Below are 19,151 nucleotides of genomic sequence, written 5' to 3'. Positions count from 1 at the left end.
CTGAATTAACTCTTTCAGTGCTGGAACCGAATTTTGAAGGCCTTTGCAAACAGTTTGGATCCAGATGAGGCGCCACAGAACGCGGCGTCTCATCAGGATCCAAACTGTTTGCTATTCTGATAGTGTTCTTTGAAAAAAAATCGAAGAAAATGCTAATTTTTGAAATTCAGCAGACAACATTTAAGCAGATGACAAATTCCCCAGCATGCAAAGGGTTAAACCCAAAATAAATATAAAATGCTGAGTCTGAAATATTTAAGATTATTATTAACAGCTAAGTAAGTAAGATGGTGGACAGAAACGTGATATTTATTAACAGTATCAAAGGTTCAGAAGTTCAACTACCTGACGGCCACAACCACTTAACACTTAAGAACAAACACCTGGATTACGTACTTCACTATTATGATGTTATTGTTAATTTGTTTCTGTAACTGCTGATGAGTTTTATAATCTTACCTCATACTTTTGTTGAAATTGAATTTATGGTGGTGCTTGACCTTTTGCTACTACTTATACAAACCATTGAAGATGAACAACAAGACTGTATTATACTGGTAGGGTTCATTGTGACTTATTAAGAAGGATTAACCTTCGATGAAGATGCCTTTGAATGAAAGTTCAATACAAATATTTGGGCTGTGCTCTGCGAAAAGGGGGTTTATTGCATGTTTGTAAAGTGTTGTCCTAGATTAGCCAGTGCAGTCTTCACAGGCTAACCAGCTACGACACTTTACGCTTTTATGATATTTTTCATTTATAGAAAGTCTCTTAGTAAAAATGCAGTTTAGGTGGAAAGTGGCATATCTGATTAGCCTGTGCAAAAAAGTATGAGCTGTTATCTGGCAAAACCTTGCCTGATGCATGTGTGTCAAATATTGTCTCAGAATAGCCTGTGCAGTCCGCACAGGCTTAAATCAGTAAAGAAACATTAAACTTGTTATGGCTTTTTTTTTTAGGAAGTCTGTTATAAACAAAATTCAAGTCTAGGCGGAAAGTATCTTAATGTGCAAGGATAAAAGCCCGATTTTCTCATAGCGGGGATCAAATACATTCAAAATTTTAGCATAAAATTTAACGTGATACTTTAATATTGCTTTTGATTGGTTCCTAGAATTAAACTTCTTGAAAAGTCTTGGTCGGTTTGTCACCAAAGACCAATTGTGTGGTGATATGTCTTATTGAGGCAACTTGACTGCAAAATATTGCTTAAAAGTGATTTATATTTCCTTCTTCCTTATTTCAAACAATGAAAAATTTAAATTTTTAAATTAAGACAGCAGTGTAATGAGTCAGTGATGCATTTCAAATGGCGTCTATTGCGGTTTAGTTGTTTTCGTAGAACGCTATTCATTTAATTTTAGATGTGCATGAATATGACCATATATAGGCAAACATTTTATCATTCCAGTTTGTTATCGTTCAGAAATTGGGGTCAGGCATTTCAAGAGGGTTTTACAAACAATTTGATTGATGTTGGTTTTTCAGCAATAATTCTGCATATCTGCCCCACTTAATGAAACATGGTTAAATGCATGTGCGTAAACAGGGTGCCGGATTACGTGACTTTGTGGGTTTCCCAATTAAGCGTTAATGACTATGTAAACACACTGGTGGTGCTTTTTTTCAAATAACTTTTTAAAATAATTTTTTTTAAGAATTTAAACTAGTGCATAAAAGACAGATTATTATGCTGCTTATGGAAATTTGAAATACATCAGAATTACTTTATTATTATTATTCCAAGAAGAGAGGGAATATTGTTTTGCACATGTCGGTCGGTCGGTAGGTCGGTCCGTCCGTCCACCAGATGGTTTCCAGATGATAACTCAAGAACGCTTAGGCCTAGGATCATGAAACTTCATAGGTACTGTGATCATGACTGGCAGATGACCCCTATTGATTTTCAGGTCATTAGGTCAAAGGTCAAGGTCACAGTGACTCTAAATAGTAAAATGGTTTCCGGATGATAACTCAAGAATGCTTACACCTAGGATCATGAAACTTCATAGGTACATTGATCATGACTTGCAGATGACCCCTATTGATTTTCAGGTTTAGGTCAAAAGTCAAGGTCACAGTGACTCGAAACAATAAAATGGTTTCCGGATGATAACTCAAGAATACTTACGCCTAGGATCATGAAACTTCATTGGTACATTGATCATTACTGGCAGATGACCCCTATTGATTTTGAGGTCACTAGGTCAAAGGTCAAGGTCACAGTGACTCAGAACAGTAAAATGGTATCAGAGTGATAACTCAAGAATACTTAGGCCTAGGATCATGAAACTTCATAGGTACATTTATCATGACTGGCAGATGACCCCTATTGATTTTCAGGTCACTAGGTCAAAGGTCAAGGTCGCAGTGACAAAAAACATATTCACACAATGGCTGCCACTACAACTGACAGCCCATATGGGGGGCATGCATGTTTTACAAACAGACCTTGTTAAATAGGCATGTGTGCTTGTTAAAAAAGTCCATGTATACTGCACGGTTATATTTCACGCAACATGAAATTTTGTCACCAATTTCAGACATATTCAAGGATTGACTCTAAAACCTTTAGATATCGGCACAACTGCAAGAAAAACCGTCTTTCATGCACTTAATTTCTGCAAATGTATTTCAATAACTTGAGATATTTGGAAAAAAAAAGTTCTTTACGGTGTGTTTACATTCTGCCCAGCTGTGTGTAAATCCCTGTAAACCCAGTTAATTCTGCACCCTCAGTAAAGTGATTTCCCATATTTCCCTTTGCAGTCTGCACTGGCTGAATCAGGTACAACACATTTTGCTTTTATGGAATTTTTTTTTAAAAAGAAGTCTCTTCTAAACCAAAATCCAGTCTGCAAAGCGGTGTTGTCTTAGAATAGCCTGTACGGACTTCACAGGCTCATCTGGGATGACACATTATGCACATGCATTAAGCCCTGTTTTCCCAGACTGAGGCTCATATACAGATAAACAACAAGTTAACCCTTTAAGCGCTGGAACCAAATTTTGAAGGCCTTTGCAAACAGTTTGGATCCAGATGAGACGCCACAAAACGTGGCGTCTCATCAGGATCCAAACTGTTTGCTATTCTGATAGTATTCTTTGAAAAAAATCGAAGAAATGGCTAATTTTAGAAATTCAGCAGACGACATTTTAGCAGATGACAAATTTACCAGCATGCAAAGCGTTAATTTTCCCCATATTCCTAGGTAGTTATTGATAAATGTTTATAACGCTGATGACATTTATTACAGCATAATTACACTTCTGCACACATGTCTTAATTAGGTCTTTCACCTCAAATTAATGACGTCCAAACTATATTCAGAAAAGGTGTGTCTTAGCTTGTCTCTTTGGGTCTAAAGGTCAAATGCTGTCAAATAGTCTGCATGCTGAACATTAATTGGTTGACATGGTTGGTTGATTTTCCTGGTGTTGAACTGCTGATTGCCTTTAAACATAATCTTGTTGGAAAAAATTAATTGTCAGTAAAGTCTCTATTGATTTTGCAGGTTCCTGAATGTTTTTAGACACAACTATTTCTTATAAGGATCTGCCTTCATTCTTACATTTAACACATAGAGAAATATGTGTAACATAATCCAGGGGTCATTAATGCAATGAATTCCTTTTTAACCCTTTTTGTAACCACTTAGATACGTATTTTGGTATTTTGAGTCCCTTAGAAAGTTAAATTTAACCGATTTATGCCAAGCATCTAGAAAAAAGGTCAAATGATGCGGTGTCTCATAAGGGTCTGCGCTGTTTTCGTAAAGGAATCTATGTGAGAAATATTCTAAATATAGGAATAAATATACTAGACATCCCTAATTTTGGAAATAAATTGATCCAATTTAGAAGGATGGGAGAGTCCACTAGGCATAAATCAGGTTTAATGAAGACATTTGCTAAATTCATTGTTTCAAAGGCTTTATTTCCTACCCTTTGATACTGATGAGCAGGAGTTACTCGCAGGCTGTTCTGGTTTTATGCTGTTTGCACATAGCCATTTTCACTTTGCTTCTGAGTGGGAAAGGGTTAAGCATCACTGCTGACTTGATAAACCATTGAATGATTTGTTTCTAATTCTCTTTGAAAAAAATAAAATCAATTACAACAGTTCAAACTCAACTATGTCGATGTCAGTAACAAATAAGGGAGAAAATTAATCCCAATTGCATGCCTTACTGTGCATGTTGGAAATAAACTTAAATGCTTAATGCCTTTTGATGTTTGTGAAATGTTTTTGTCAAGGGAAAAATCTCTTGTAAATATATTAGCACATCCGTTTTACTTTTGTGACTTAACTTGGGCGTGGTTTACAGCCAGCGTATTCCGGTAAAATCCTGCTTCCAAAGTTGGAGATGGTGGGAACAATGGAATCAATAATGCAATTTTTCCATTCAATGATGCAAAGGGATATATTCATGTGTACAGATATGGTTCATAGCACCTTTTGCTCTCAATCGATGGATCGTCCAAATCGTGTTGTTGCAGATAATCCCCAAGTCAGGTCTTGATGCATTGTTTATGATGTAATGTACGTAGTATTTTAGTATGGATGTTATAGTCCTTTTACAATCAAGAAAGCATGCATTTTGTGGCTCATGGTTGATCAATTGTAAATATCAGGTTGAAACTGGTTTGAAGTAGGGCACAGTAGCCATGTAAAAAAAGTATCATTGATGTTTTTATAAAATATTGAGTTCATTGAACTGCCATACTTTTGTTAGCTATATAATGATGTTTTTATAAAATATTGAGTTCATTGAACTGCCATACTTTTGTTAGCTATATAAGATCAGTATATTGGAAAATGGCTGCTATGTAATACATTAATGTTTTATCATTGTACATGATGAACTTTATGAAAGACAATTGCTGCTAGAAAAGTTAACTTTACCAAAAAAGTATCTTGTTTCAATTTGTTTAATGATAAGAGCTAAAAAAATATTTTCCCATGTAATTTAATCACACTTACTCGCAAAACTAAAAATACAGTCTGATTAAAATTCTTGTTTTAAACAATTAATTGTTTTGTTTTGTTTGAGAGCAAATGCATGTCTTGCAACAAGATAAATTGTGTCACATGTTGGGAAAACTGGGCTATAATGCATGTGAAGTCTGCACAGGCTAATCGGGACGACACTTAACCCTTTGCATGCTGGGAAATTTGTTGTTTGCTAAAATGTCGTCTGCTGAATTTCTAAAATTAGCATTTTCTTCATTTTTTTTCAAATAATACTATCAGAATAGCAAACAGTTTGGATCCTGATGAGACGTTTTGTGGCGTCTCATCTGGATCCAAACTGTTTGCAAAGGCCTTCAAAATTCGGTTCCCGCACTGATAAGTTAACTCTGAAGGCCATGACATTGAAGTCATTGACCTCTGATTATGTCACAGCCACAACCTTTCACATCTTGACTATCTACCCTTTCCCACTCAGAGGCAACTGAAAATGGCTATGTGCAAACAGCATAAAACCAGAACAGCTTTTACGAGTAACTCGCAGTCTGTTCAGGTTTTTAGCTCACCTGTCACGAAGTACTCTTGTATAATGTTTGCTGCTCATCAGTAACTAAGGGTTGCAAATGAAGCCTTTAAAACGTAGTAAAGTAGTAAGAAAGGTATTAATTTTATGCTTTCCGGTGGTTTATAGAGAAATATCAGTGAATTAAAACTGATAATTTCACCGTTTCAAACAATGAAAATTATCAGTGAAAATTATCGATAATTTTCACTGTTTACTGTGAAATGACGTCATTGTTTTGAAGAAATGACGTCATTATCCCAGCAAAATTCTTTAGTTAAACTCTTATTAAACAATGTATATAAACAGTGAAAAAGAGCATAAAATAAATAAAAAAATTGTTGGATTCGGTGGAATATCGATTTTAATTCACTCGTGATCATAGAAAATGTATTTTTTCACTCGTGGCTGCGCCACTCGTGAAAATAGTATTTTCTATGATCACTCGCAAATTAAAATCGATAATCCACCGAATCCAACAAATATCCTCTATATAATTAAATGTAACTTTCTAAGGGACTACAAATTGGCAAAATACCTAAGTGGTAATTGGTTAACTCTGAAGGCCACATTGGAGTCATTGCCCTGTGATTATGTCACAACCACTGCCTTTCATGTCTCACTATGGTATTTGTCTCCCTGTGGCCATTATCTTCACTGTTTTTGCTTACCTGGCAACTCTTACTAACTGACTAATGGGGTTGTTTACCCTCAGGACTTTGTAACTCTTACCTCAGTTGACTGAATGTTGACCCTGGACTGAATGTTTACCAGTCTCTTTGCTCAGGCCCCTATCTCAAACTCTTTACCGTAACAAATCTTGGCCTGAGAATACCTCTTGGATTGGGTCACGTGTACATCACCTACTGTTGAGTTCTCAGGGGTCAATTATTCAATTATAATGTTTGTTCTCTGTTTGGGTATCCATTAATCAAAGTTCACATCCATGATGTTTGTGCATGTCCAAAAACAGGGGGTTCAAGATTTAGGTTCAAAAACATGGTCTCAAAGATTTAGGTTCTAAGTGTCCTTAAATTAAGATGTGGCAAACTGGATAGGTGACATGGTATTAAAAGTGCATTAAAGGAGAAGCAAAAGTAATTCTGCCTTTGTAGAAATTCAGTTATGTATTAAGTAGGACTAATAAACACCTGTTACTATAATTGCATACTGGAAATGGCTATTGTGAAGGTGAAGATTACCCTGATCTATACCCTACCCTACAGTTTAGATGTATAGTTGTAAGGCTGAGACACCAATCCAATTACACCCTTCTATTCTGCTAGTTAATTCTGTTAAATTTTATGAACATGCAACACTTAACATGCAGACAAATAAGGGTAGGGGTAGGGCTTTAGGAACAATTTAAACTAGAAATGGCGCGGCAAAGACCGAGTCGTGTGTCCCCAGTCGCATGTTAGACACAGGGCCGCCCCAGGGTTGGTAATGGGGCCATGCATAGTTGAGATTGACCGTATTGTCATAAGAAAATTCAGTATCAATTAGAAGTGAATCGGTGTAGAAATAAAGAAGTTATAGTAAAAGGAAATTTTGGGTGGGTGTGGCGTATGTGGGCGATGCCCAAAGCTTGGTAATGAGGCCATGCAGATAACCACAATGTACCCACTTTTTCTCTGAAAAGCGTGGGGATAATTAATGCTGCAATTATGCAAATGTAAGGGTTCATCAATGCTGAAAAAAAATCTCAATCTGTTTGAATTTGCAAGAATTTGTACACTGGCTGATTCACTCTGGAATGTGTTGCTTGATCAGCTCTCCTCAGACTTGGGCAGTCACAATCTACGGGTCAGAAACTCTGTCCATGTTGCCATACAAAGCTATAAACAACAAACTCAATAATCTAAGATAGGCATAATCAACACATATGGCTTGTATTATAATAACAGATTGATCTTTTGACACTTATCCTACAAACTGTCAATAAACACATGTATTATTGATATAAATAATCTAAGAGAGGTATACTAAACAAATCTATCACACAAACTGTGAACAAACAGACTAATGATTGATTTAAGAGAGGTATAAAAACACACTTATCATACAAACTGTGAAAAATAGACTTATTATTGATTTAATTAATTTAAATGAGGTATACTCAACACACTAATCATACAAAGTGTGAACAAACAGACCTTAAAAAATGCATGTCATTTATGTTGTGAGATTTCACTTTTTTCAATATAACACACATCACAGTCACTTTCAAACAAACAAAAAAGTTCAAAACTAGTGCTTGTGACACATGCCAATTCTCTTACACTGTTACCTAACTAACTTGAAAACAACATATTATTATAATTTATTATTAATTAAAGGTCAAATATAGTATAAGCCTATAAAACTATTATATTAGAAGCAAGTCATAATAACATATTTATCAATTTAACTATAAATGCATCAACGAAATTTGAAGACCCCAAAAGAGTTGTACACTTTATTCGAAAGTTCAAACATTTAACACTTTCATGATGATAATTTAAAACCAACGTTTCATGATATGCGTTTACGATCACACAAGATGCAATTGCGTGGGTGGGTGTTTTCAAGAGTAAATATTTTAAACATTGGACTTTCTAATCTAAGAATGCCTGAGGATTTATTCAATATCAGCTGATTGCAATCAAACACTCCATGTTGTGGTTAACCACAAACACCTACCAGGGGCATTGCTTGCATTTGATTGAACACCACAGTAATTACTCATCAAATTCCAATTAACTATGTTCAAACAATACATGGCCTGATGTAAGGCTATTAAGTAAAACTGAATACCAAGAAAAACGATTGGATAATGATAAAACTACGCCCAACATCAACAAACCATTAATTCTTAGTTACAAACAGCTGAAGTTAGGTTGTAATTGCCAGAGGGTGGCAGTATGGAGGCCAAGTTAAACTTTGCACTAGTGTCCAGTGTCCACTCTTGCAATACATACATAATTATGTTTTATAATTTAGATCAGACTTCTAAGTATTTGCACCTTATTCTGCATGCTTCTTTGTTTCCTCACACCATCCATCGTGTTAAAGGGTAGTTTAAAGACTGAAAAACAAAGTTTAATTTCCCCTGGTGGTTATTAGTTACATTCTTTTGTAAACAAGTGAACTAAAAGCAGAAACTAAAATATTCTTATTTCAGCTTTGTTACTTTAAGCTGTCATGAATTGAGACACGTGAGTTAGAAGAACAAGAATGTCCTTTTCAATGTTTGACCTTTTCACCCTTGTTGACCACAACTGTCAACTTGCCTTCTTATCAGCTGACGATCAGCTGTCTAATGAACTCTTAAAGAGATCAGCATGTAAACAGTGACAAATCTAGCCTGTACCTATAGCTGTTCTAATAATAGGACACTCACCTATGATAGCAACAGCTTTAAGAAATATTAGCCCATGTTTTAAAGCAGGTCTACTGCTGTGTGTCTGTTTATCGAGAGCACAGCCCGGGCAAGGCGCTGTAAACAAACTGTATTGAAATGTTATTGGTCCAATGAGCATTGGTTGTAGTAGTGGATTGTAGCATGAGAGAGTGTAGTGTGTCCGGATTGAACCAAATATATCTGGCTATAAAAGGCTGCATGAGGAAACTTAAGTTCAGTGTTGTACTGTCAGTGGTTAAGAGAGGTTCTTACACTGAAAGGAAATTGTTGTGCTGAAGTTTGAATTGTGAATAAGTTGTCAACAGTGACTGTGTATTATTGTTTTGTGGACATTGTTAAGTGAGCACATTATAAAAGCTTAATTCTGTATTGTAACTGAAAGGAAAAGGACAGCAAATAAATAAAAAATAATACTATTAGTTAACAGTTCTGGATTGCTGACTCAAAACATTATTACTGTGAAGTACAGTTTAAAGTGCTTTTGAGAAGCAAAAAATCTTAGTTGAACTAATTAAAGCGTGAAATAAAGTCAGAGATAATGAACAAAATGGCTTGCGTTTCGTTTGAGTCGTTCCGTGGGACTGGTTGGGACCAGTTGTTAATGGACCGACTGGAAAAGAAACTGATGGAAGATAGATATCTGGTATGTAGTCAGGTGTGTGACTTCTTCAATCAGCCGATTTCATGAGATTTTGATTGAAAATAATTTTACAAATTATGTCAAATATTTATTGTCATTGCTTGATCTTAGGTAAGGAATGTTGACATCCCTAAGGTGGTTCTTAAATCACACCCATTGAACTTGATCGGTAGGTCTGGGAAAACTAGTCTTAATGCTTGTGAATAGCGTCCTCTCTGATTAGCCTGTGCAGTTTTCACAGGCTAATAAGGGACAACACTTTCAGTCTTAACTGGTTTTCCACTAAGAGACATTGTAAAAGGAATTTTTGTCATATGTTAAAATTCGGACATTATCATTTTGTCATGAATTGAACAATTTAACAAACAAAAAAGCAAAAGGACTAAAAAAGAAACCAAAACTTTTTTGTAAGTCAATTATTGGTTTGCTAATTTTACGGAAAATAATGCCTGTGTAACGTAAATTTAGCTTTTCAACCTCTTTCAAGAATTGTAAAATGAATGACTCACATCTAAAGAAATGGAAAGTGAAAGCAAAAGTATTCAACACTTGATTGTGTGCTGTTTACCACCCACTCCATGGCGTTCTTGGTATAACCAATGAGTCATGTATGGGCTGATATGATAGACTTGGTGGCCTCAGCAACTTGCTGATGCAATATTTTTAGTGTGATCATAATAACTCTTATACACTTGTTGTTCATGCTTGCAAGCAATTTGTATAGAATCTCACCAAAGGCTATGAATTATGAAGCATCCAAAAGAATCGCCTTCTTGTGACTGAAAATCTGTATAGACCAGTATAAACTGGTGTAAACTGGAATCAACTGGATGAAGTACCATTATGGGTCTGAACATTACATATGATACAACCTTATACTGACAGCATTTTATTTACATGTAGGGGCAATGAATTTTAAGATTCCAAAAGAATTGTTTTGTTTTGGCTGAAAACCAGTGAAGACTGGATCAAGTATTATTGGTCGGAACATTTCAAAGTGTACAACCTTGTATTGAAATAGCATTTAATGTACATGACAGCAGAATGATGTCAGCTATTGACTTCATGTTACTATGCCAGAAATGTCTGCATTCATTCAGGTAAATTGCACATCATGTTGTTTCATTACCAAATTGAGTTTGGGCCTTCAAGTAAGGGTTAAGGTGTTTGAGGCATTAAAGCAAATTGTATGTGCTGAGATTGAAAAGCTTTTATTTGAGCTGATATTGAGATAATAGTGAGGTATCAATACAGTGTTAAATTGAAAAGTATGAATACAATAAAATCCTGGTTAAACCTGTTCTAACCAGGATTCAAGGGATTGGTCATCATCAATATCATATTCACGTGTTGCCATGGTAATCAATACCTCCTTGTTTCTATTGGCCTGTCTATAGGCACCCCATCCATGCACTTTCTCCTATCAATGTGTTGCCATGATTATCAATTCTCCCGTGTTTAGTCCATTAGATCTCTCCCAAAGACACCAAGTTATGGTTTAATCCAGGAAACAGACTCAAGAGTGTTTTAATAGGCCTTAGGATTTAGATGCAATCTAGTTTACATAAATATTGTAAAACCTAACTAATTTCCCCCATTGTTTCTCTTTTCCAGGACCTCGTAAAGTCCCACCTGATGTTTGCAGTGAGGGAGGAGGTTGAAGTACTAAAGGAACAGATAGCGGAACTCATCGAGCGCAACAACCAGCTCGAGCATGAGAACGGTATTCTGCGCGCGGCTGCCAGTCCAGAAACCCTCGCGAAGCTCGCGCAACCACCGCCGTCATCATCATCATGAGGGGATGATCATACAAGTGAAATAATCAGTTTAATCTTATCCATTTTCAGTCATTGTTTTTATTATCCCTGAGAAAAACGTCTTAAAAACAATGATGCGCAGGCCGGTCCATGTACGGAGGCTGAAGCTGTTATTGACATGGCATGTTGATCGATCGATGAATGGAAGGTTGATTCTATTTATGGAAGGTTGATTGATAAATGGAAGGTTAATCAATTAATGGAAGGTAAATCAATGAATGGAAGGTTAATCGATTAATGGAAGGTTAATCGAATGAGGATGTGACGTGACCCCATGACAAGTGTCGTTGCGAGTCGGCTGTGGGTAAAAATGATGGCGATTGAGAGGAGGAAAAATGAGAAAGGATATTGAATAGTAGGGGAGACAACTATCAGAACAGTCTGGTGTCACTCTTGGGGCATTTTGACAGAGTTGTCTTTCTTGAAATGAGAGGGACATTGCACCAAAACAGCTCGTGAATGATCTGTTGGACAAACTGATCCTTAAAAAGCATGAAACAGAAGAAGAAAGAGCAAGACACGGGGCGTTGGAACTCAGAAAATATTCCCTTCAATTGCATTTAGTTCAAATAACATTGAAAGAGTTTCATATGCATATTGTTAATGCAGACCTGTTAAAATTTATATTTCAAGAATTATCTTAACATGCTTGTGTTTATAAGATAACTGGGAAGTAAGCAATTCAGAAACTAATTCAAAACTGAAATGAAACTATTATGAACTTGGTAACTGCTATAAAGGACGCTTAGGAAACATAATGGTCCATCATTGATTCATTTCATCCAAATATATGAAGGGATGTAGCATAATACAAAATGCTATAGGTTGTATTATTGTTTTCTTTAAAATGTATTGTTGACTTGTAGCAAGTGCATTTTACATCATGATATCATTATTAATCGCATTTAATTGTATGCACTTATCCTAGGAGTTCTTTTTCATCGGGCATTTTATTGACATCGTAAATTAATATTTTAATACAATGAACATATTTAATTCATTGTATATATAATGTGATGTGAATGCAATTTTGCAATTTGTTACAAAAAGTTGAGTTCCGTTCCAGTGGTTGAAATTGTTACAATTTGTATAAGAGAACATGGATAAATAAGTCGTGAACAGGATGATGCAGTGACATAACCCTTACTTAATTAAAAAGTAAAGATATTATTATAACAAATAAAGTTGCTTAACAAGGAAATTTTAGATTACAATTTATTAAATTAAGATTATTTTTTTCTTACTTAATGTAATCGCCAGTTGTATTTTGTTTGCTGATTTCTGTTGAATAAATCCAGAGTCATTCTTGCAGAACTGGCTGTATAGTACTAGTACTAGATATATTAAGACTCAATCTTTGAGTTGCGACTTTGTTAGTGCATTAGCAAAGGATTTTGATAGTACAGTTAAGGATTTTGACAGTACAGTTGAGCTAGATTGTTCATATTTCAATGTTCATTGATTTTGAATGTTAGAAATATTGCTTTGAAAGCTCATGCCATTGAATTTGGAACTTTTGTGATGAAATTTATTGTGATATCATTGACGTAATGTAAAACATTCTAACTGAAAATTGTCTACCTAATTCTGTATTTGTTGGGTGATGTGCTAGTATCGTTTGAATGTTTATATATGCTATAAACTGTTGAAAGAACTTTAAAATTGTATTCCTCCAATTTAGTGTATATTTGTACCTTAAACATCATTCACATTTTTCAAGGTAAACAAATATTGCCATTTTTGTCCTAACACTTTAATTAAAAAAATCTTTCAAATATAACATTATGCCACTCTACTTTACTACTACTTATTACATAACCTGTAAAATTTCGGCATACCTGTGGCTTTTTTGTCAAAGCTTTTTTCTGACGCAATCATTTGTGTACATAGTTTCAACATGTTATTGGATTATAAAATTTGTGGTCACGACCTAAGTTTTGGTCAGTATGTCGCCAGTATTATGAAATGAACAGTCTGAATGTACAAAGTTTAGAAAGAATGAAATGGTCTGTAATATATCTGTACATAGTGTTGTTTTTATTTTGGGCTTCATTTATTTGATTCATGTTAATACAATTTTTTGCAGACTTAAAATCATTGTTCATTTTAAAAGTTAGTATGATTGTGAAATTTGAATGTTTTTTTTATAACCAATGTCCAAATAGTGATGCTTCTGAACAAAGTACTGTCCCATTATCACTTTCCCATTATATATATATGTTTAGATTGACTTACTGTTTCCGAAAATGAACAATTAATGATATTAAGTACAGGAAAGTTGAATATTACAAACTGTAAATCACCATCGTACAAACTTGACAATTGACCATTTTACCATCGGAACAATTGACAATTTTACCATCTGGACAATTGACAAATTTACCATCTGGATAATTGACCTGTTTACCATCTGGACAATTGACCATTTTACCATCTTGACAATTGACCATTTTACCATCTGGATAATTCACAATTTTACCATCTGGACAATTGACCAAATTACAAACTGGACAATTGACCATTTACAAACTGGACTATTAACCATATTACAAAGAGGACAACTTACCATATTACAATCTAGAATATTGACCAACTTCAAAATGGAGTGTAGTGCATATCCAAAGATGTGGTGGCAGATATTGTATTATAAGAATTTCTGTATTCTTGTCTGGTCTATTCCTTTCTTTCTGATCTGTGTCTCATCAAGTGGAAATATACTATGCCAAGTATTTATTGTATACCAATATATAGTCATATATGAACAATACTACAAATTGTTAATTGTTGAAATTAAGAAAGGCAATAAAAAAAGCAAATTAATATATTGTCTTGTTTATTTTGTGTGCATTCTCGTTCTAGCAACAACAGGAATAACTAAAAACGATTATACTTGAAATTTGGTTATAATTTTGTCTTTGGAAATCGTATCTAATTTTTTGCACCATAGGTTCACAGATACTGCCAATATTTCTTGGAATATACACACTGAACTGTTCATGATGCGCACACAAAACTTGTCCTACCAGCATGAAACCAGTGTGATACAGAAACCTGGCCCCTATTTCTTAACCCTTTCCCACACACAAGCAAAGTAAAAATGACTATGTGCAAACAGCATACAACCAGAACAGCCTGCAAGTAACTTGCAGGCTGTTCAGGTTTTATGCTGTTTGCTGCTCATCTAAGTAAGTATCTAAGGGTTGGAAAGTATGCCTTTAAAACTTTAATTTAGGAAGAATTTAATTCAATTTAACTTTCTTAGGGACAACAAATGCGTAAAAATACATGATGTTCTGGTTTATGCGACTTGCAAGTAGCCATTTTCACTTTGCCTCTTAAGTGGAAAAGGGTTAAAGAAATTGAGGGCAGACATCAAGCTGTTGATAACACATTACGATCCCTTTTTTGGCGCCTCGAAGTATGGTCAGTTTCTGCAAATGGTTACCAATGGCCATTTGTTTTTGTATTAAACATTTTTTGCATGACATTGAATTTTTTTTTAAATAACAAATACAATTTGAGCAACTTCAACTTAGGCCAGTTAAATCTGAAACAGGGTGTGTCCAAAAAGTTTTCCTCGCAAGGACAAACCAGGAAATTAGAAAAATCGAAACTATTGGTTCATTTAAATTTAAGTCTTAAAATGCAACTAAAAAGAAGTCATAAATAAATATATTGCAACAATCAACCCATGAAATTATCATATTTTTTTTTCAAATAAGTCAATTGAATTAATATATATGCAAAATTGTTACCAAATTTTATTTCAAGTGTGTTGTCATCCAATTGCATATATTTTAACTCCAATCTGCAATGATATATATGGGCTGTGCTCTGTGAAAAGGGGGGTTTGATGCATGTGTGTCAATTTTATCCCAGATTAGCCTGTCCAGTCCGCACAGGCTAATCAGGGAAAGCACTTTCCGCCTAAACTGGATTCTTGCTAAGTAAAGACTCTTTGAAAAACAAAATATCATGAAGTGTAAAGTTATTAAAATGTTCCTATAGCATTTTTGTAAACACTGTATTTTAGACTTCCAAAATACACATCGTAAGTTTAAAGAGACACTGGGTTCATTCTGAAAAACATAAAAATGCAAATAAAGAGTAGGATTTTTTCTGATTAAAGGGAGACAACTTATTTTTTCTGAAGGCCTAACTAAATCAATGATGGCTCAAGCATACCAACCATGATAAAAACAACATTGAATAGACAAAGTGCTGTTGTTTAACAAGCAATAATATTAAAGACCATAATGGTATTCAGTTATTGATTAACATTGTAATTTGTAAAATAACCACAAGTATGTATATATGATAATTCCAATACATACTCCGACGATCATCGGTTTTTCATGCACATGGGTGCACACAATGTATGTTTTTATGCCCACCCCCTAATAAGAAGAGCGGGTATATTATTTTGCTGGATGTTGGTAGGTCTGTCTGTTGGTCTTTCTGTAAACCAGTTTGTTTCTAATCAATAACTTGTCAAAGAATTGACTGATTGGCTTGATACTTAACAATTGCATTGGCGTTGGACAGTAGATTACCCCCCGTTGAAATTTGGGTCGCTTGGTAAATGTCACAATAAGTGGTGAAATCATGTCTAATTAATAACACATCAAGAATTGACTGACTATACTTCACATGTGCATTGGCCTTGGACAGTAGATGACCCATATTGAAATTGGGGTCTCTAGGTCATAGGTCACTGTCACAATAAGTGTGGAAATCTTTACTGATCAATAACTTGTCAACAAATTGACAGTTTGGTATGATTGAAATTGGGGTCACTAGGTCAAAGGTCACAATAAGTAGGAAAATCTTGTTAGATCAATAAATCGTCAATGAATCTGCCGATTGGATTGATACTTCTCATATGCATTGGCCTTGGACAGTAGATGATCCCTTATGAAATTGGGGTCAAAGGTCAAGATCACTGTCACAATAAGTGTGAAAATTGTTTCTGATCAATAACTCGTCTCTGAATCGACCAATTGGCTTGATACTTCACCTGTGCATTGCCCTTGGACAGTAGATGACCTCTATTGAAATTGGGGTCACTAGTTCAAAGCCCTATTTGGGATGCATGTCTCCGAACGCTGAACTCTTGTTCTATATACGATTGATATTTTTTAAATGCCATCCATTTTTACTAAATAACAAACTTTGTGCCTTGTTATTGTACATAAAAAATATTAATACGTCTGTCACCAAGCAATGTATCAACTCTTCACACTTAATTTTTATGACCACAGCCAAACCAAATTGAAAAACCTCATATTTAATTACACTAAACTCTGAAGACCGTGTACTTAATGGGGCATTACAAATCTAGACTTACTGTACATGGCATAAAATGCAGTTCACCAGACTAAACCAATACTGCACTTTCTCACTACAGTGGATTATAATAATGAAACCATAAAAACAGGAAACACTCAACTTGTGGTATTTTTCTTTTTATTTTTTCTTGTTTGTACATAGCAAATCATCCTATACTCTTGATGGGTACAGCATCTGAAAAAAAGGAATAGGGCATGAAACGTGTGAAGTGAGTTACGTCTCACTATGATACAGGGCCAATATTCAACAACTTATTCTACGACTAAAGAATAAAGAATTGACTCAGACTCAATAAAAATACCTCTTAGAAGTAAAGAAGTAAAGTGAAAATGGCTATGTGCAAACAGCATAAAACCTGAACAGACTGCAAGTTACTCTCAGGCTGTTCTGGTTTTATGCTGTATGCACATGGCCATTTTCACTTTGCTTCCGAGTGGGAAAGTGTTAAAAAAGCTTTTATCATACACACAACTCACACCGTTGCACCACTTTGTCAGCAATATTCAAGGGCAAATAGTGTCGCCGTGGTGTATGGGATATGGTGTCACCTAGCTACCAGAAGGTCACGGGTACGATCCCCACTGTGGGAGCGTTCTAACAATCTCCCCAAAAGATACCAAGCAGTGGTCTTGGCCCAGGAAATGGACTAAGAGCGTTTCAAATAAGATGTAAGTACTTTAAATGCAATCGAGCTAAAATAAATAGGTTTACACTACTGACAAATAACTCGAGACTGTGTGGATCACTGAGAATTGTGTCATGCACACCTACACTCTATGGAGATGCCATATTTTAGTTTCAATTAAATTGCTAGGGAAGTGTAGAAGTAGTTTATGTTTGCTGCGTCAAACATAAGAGTCCGTCACTTTTTCGTTATGCAGAGTGACTGCAATATAATGCAGGGGTAGAAACAGACAGATAGTGTGGAAGAAGTTGCTCCACATAATCAACATTAAGAGATGTGTTTGTTAGAAATACAATGCCCCCTATTGCGCCGCTTTGAAATAAAATTTCAATATATCATTTGGCAGGTTAAGAAATTATCTCCCTTTTAAAGCTTATAACTTCCCTTGGATTGTATTTTTTTACTTTTGACCTTGATGGATGACCTTGACCTTTCACCACTCAAAATGTGCAGCTCCATGAGATACACATGCATGCCAAATATCAAATTGCTATCTTCAATATTGCAAAAGTAATGACTTAGGTTAAAGTTTGGTTAAAGTTTTGGGACACACACTTATACAATGACAAACAGGCCAAAAACAATATACCCCTGATCATTCCATTCAGAGACATAAAAATGCTTTTATTAACTTTTGAAAACTGGTATATATTGTGCCACAAAAAAACACGAGCATTTTGTATTTCGTTAAATCTATGTTACAATACCACATCTGGCATTGAAATTTACCCATTCAGTGACTGCAGGGGTTGAAAACAGACTGTAAGTGTGGAGGTAGTTTGTTTGCTCCACAAAATCAACAAAAATACATAATTGCATGAAGAATAAGTGACGGACTGATAGGAGAGACTGCCAAATGCCTCTTTAATGCAGGGGTATAGAAGGGAAACTAAACTGCCTCAGCGGCTTACCACACGGATTCTCTTGCCAATGGCAGTGGCTGGAAGGTTCGTGTTGAACTTTGCTCGGACAGCGCCGCTGTTACCATGGGAACGTGTGATCCGGCCCCAGATCACTCGGATACGACTTGCTTCCTTGTGGCCCGGGCAGGCAGTCTTGCTGTAACACACAGGTAGGGTTGTGGTCTTATTAATGACTTGGTACTGTATTGCATAATTCAGTTAAAATAATTGTTTACAGGCACGACATAATAAACATTTTGTTCTTAAGGTGGTATAAAGAACAAAATTTAATACAGAACAAACACATTCAATAACTTTGCTGGGCTTGGTTTCACCGATTGGCAATCATCAACTGCAGCAGCCTGCACAAGTTTAAGTTCCATCCTGCAGGACAAGTTCATAATAAACCTTTCTGTTTTGTGGACTGACAATAGTAGGTCAACTTCAATAGAATTGAAAGACATTTCAGCATTTTTTGCTATTAAAAGTGATATTATGGGCATCTAACAGTTTATAGGTGTCTATCGCAACCGTTGTTTATTTTTGGTGTTTTCACTTCATATACACTTATATTTGTTAATGCAGCATCAACATACTAAAACAATATCCCGGAAAGAGACAAATAATCCAGTTGAATAGCAACCGTACTTTCGTTTTGACAACTGACGACAGAAATGATTCGATGTACGATGTGAGTATAAATGTAGTTTTCATGAAGATTCTTTCATATGACACAAAGACATAATTTTGTTTTACGGATCACTTTGGCTTATAGGACTGGGCGAGTCATGTAAATATCGAAAATAATAATATTTTTTTTA

General features: G+C 35.2%; 1 protein-coding gene across 3 annotated transcripts in view; it reads left to right on the top strand.

The window, feature by feature from the left end:
• The window catches only part of LOC127833607 (TSC22 domain family protein 3-like), a 121,055-nt gene extending 106,841 nt beyond the window's left edge, over positions 1-14,214 (top strand). For all 3 annotated transcript variants that reach the window (XM_052358966.1, XM_052358968.1, XM_052358969.1), the window contains exon 3: positions 11,192-14,214. In XM_052358966.1, coding sequence (XP_052214926.1) covers positions 11,192-11,374 — 183 coding nt within the window. In that variant the 3' untranslated portion in view covers positions 11,375-14,214. The remainder of the gene's footprint in view (positions 1-11,191) is intronic.
• Positions 14,215-19,151: the final 4,937 nt, after the last annotated feature.

This window comes from Dreissena polymorpha, chromosome 6 (assembly GCF_020536995.1).
Source record: "Dreissena polymorpha isolate Duluth1 chromosome 6, UMN_Dpol_1.0, whole genome shotgun sequence".
Lineage (NCBI taxonomy): Eukaryota > Metazoa > Mollusca > Bivalvia > Myida > Dreissenidae > Dreissena > Dreissena polymorpha.
The sequence above is the reverse complement of the archived record's forward strand: the minus strand, read 5'-3'. Positions and strand labels throughout refer to the sequence as shown.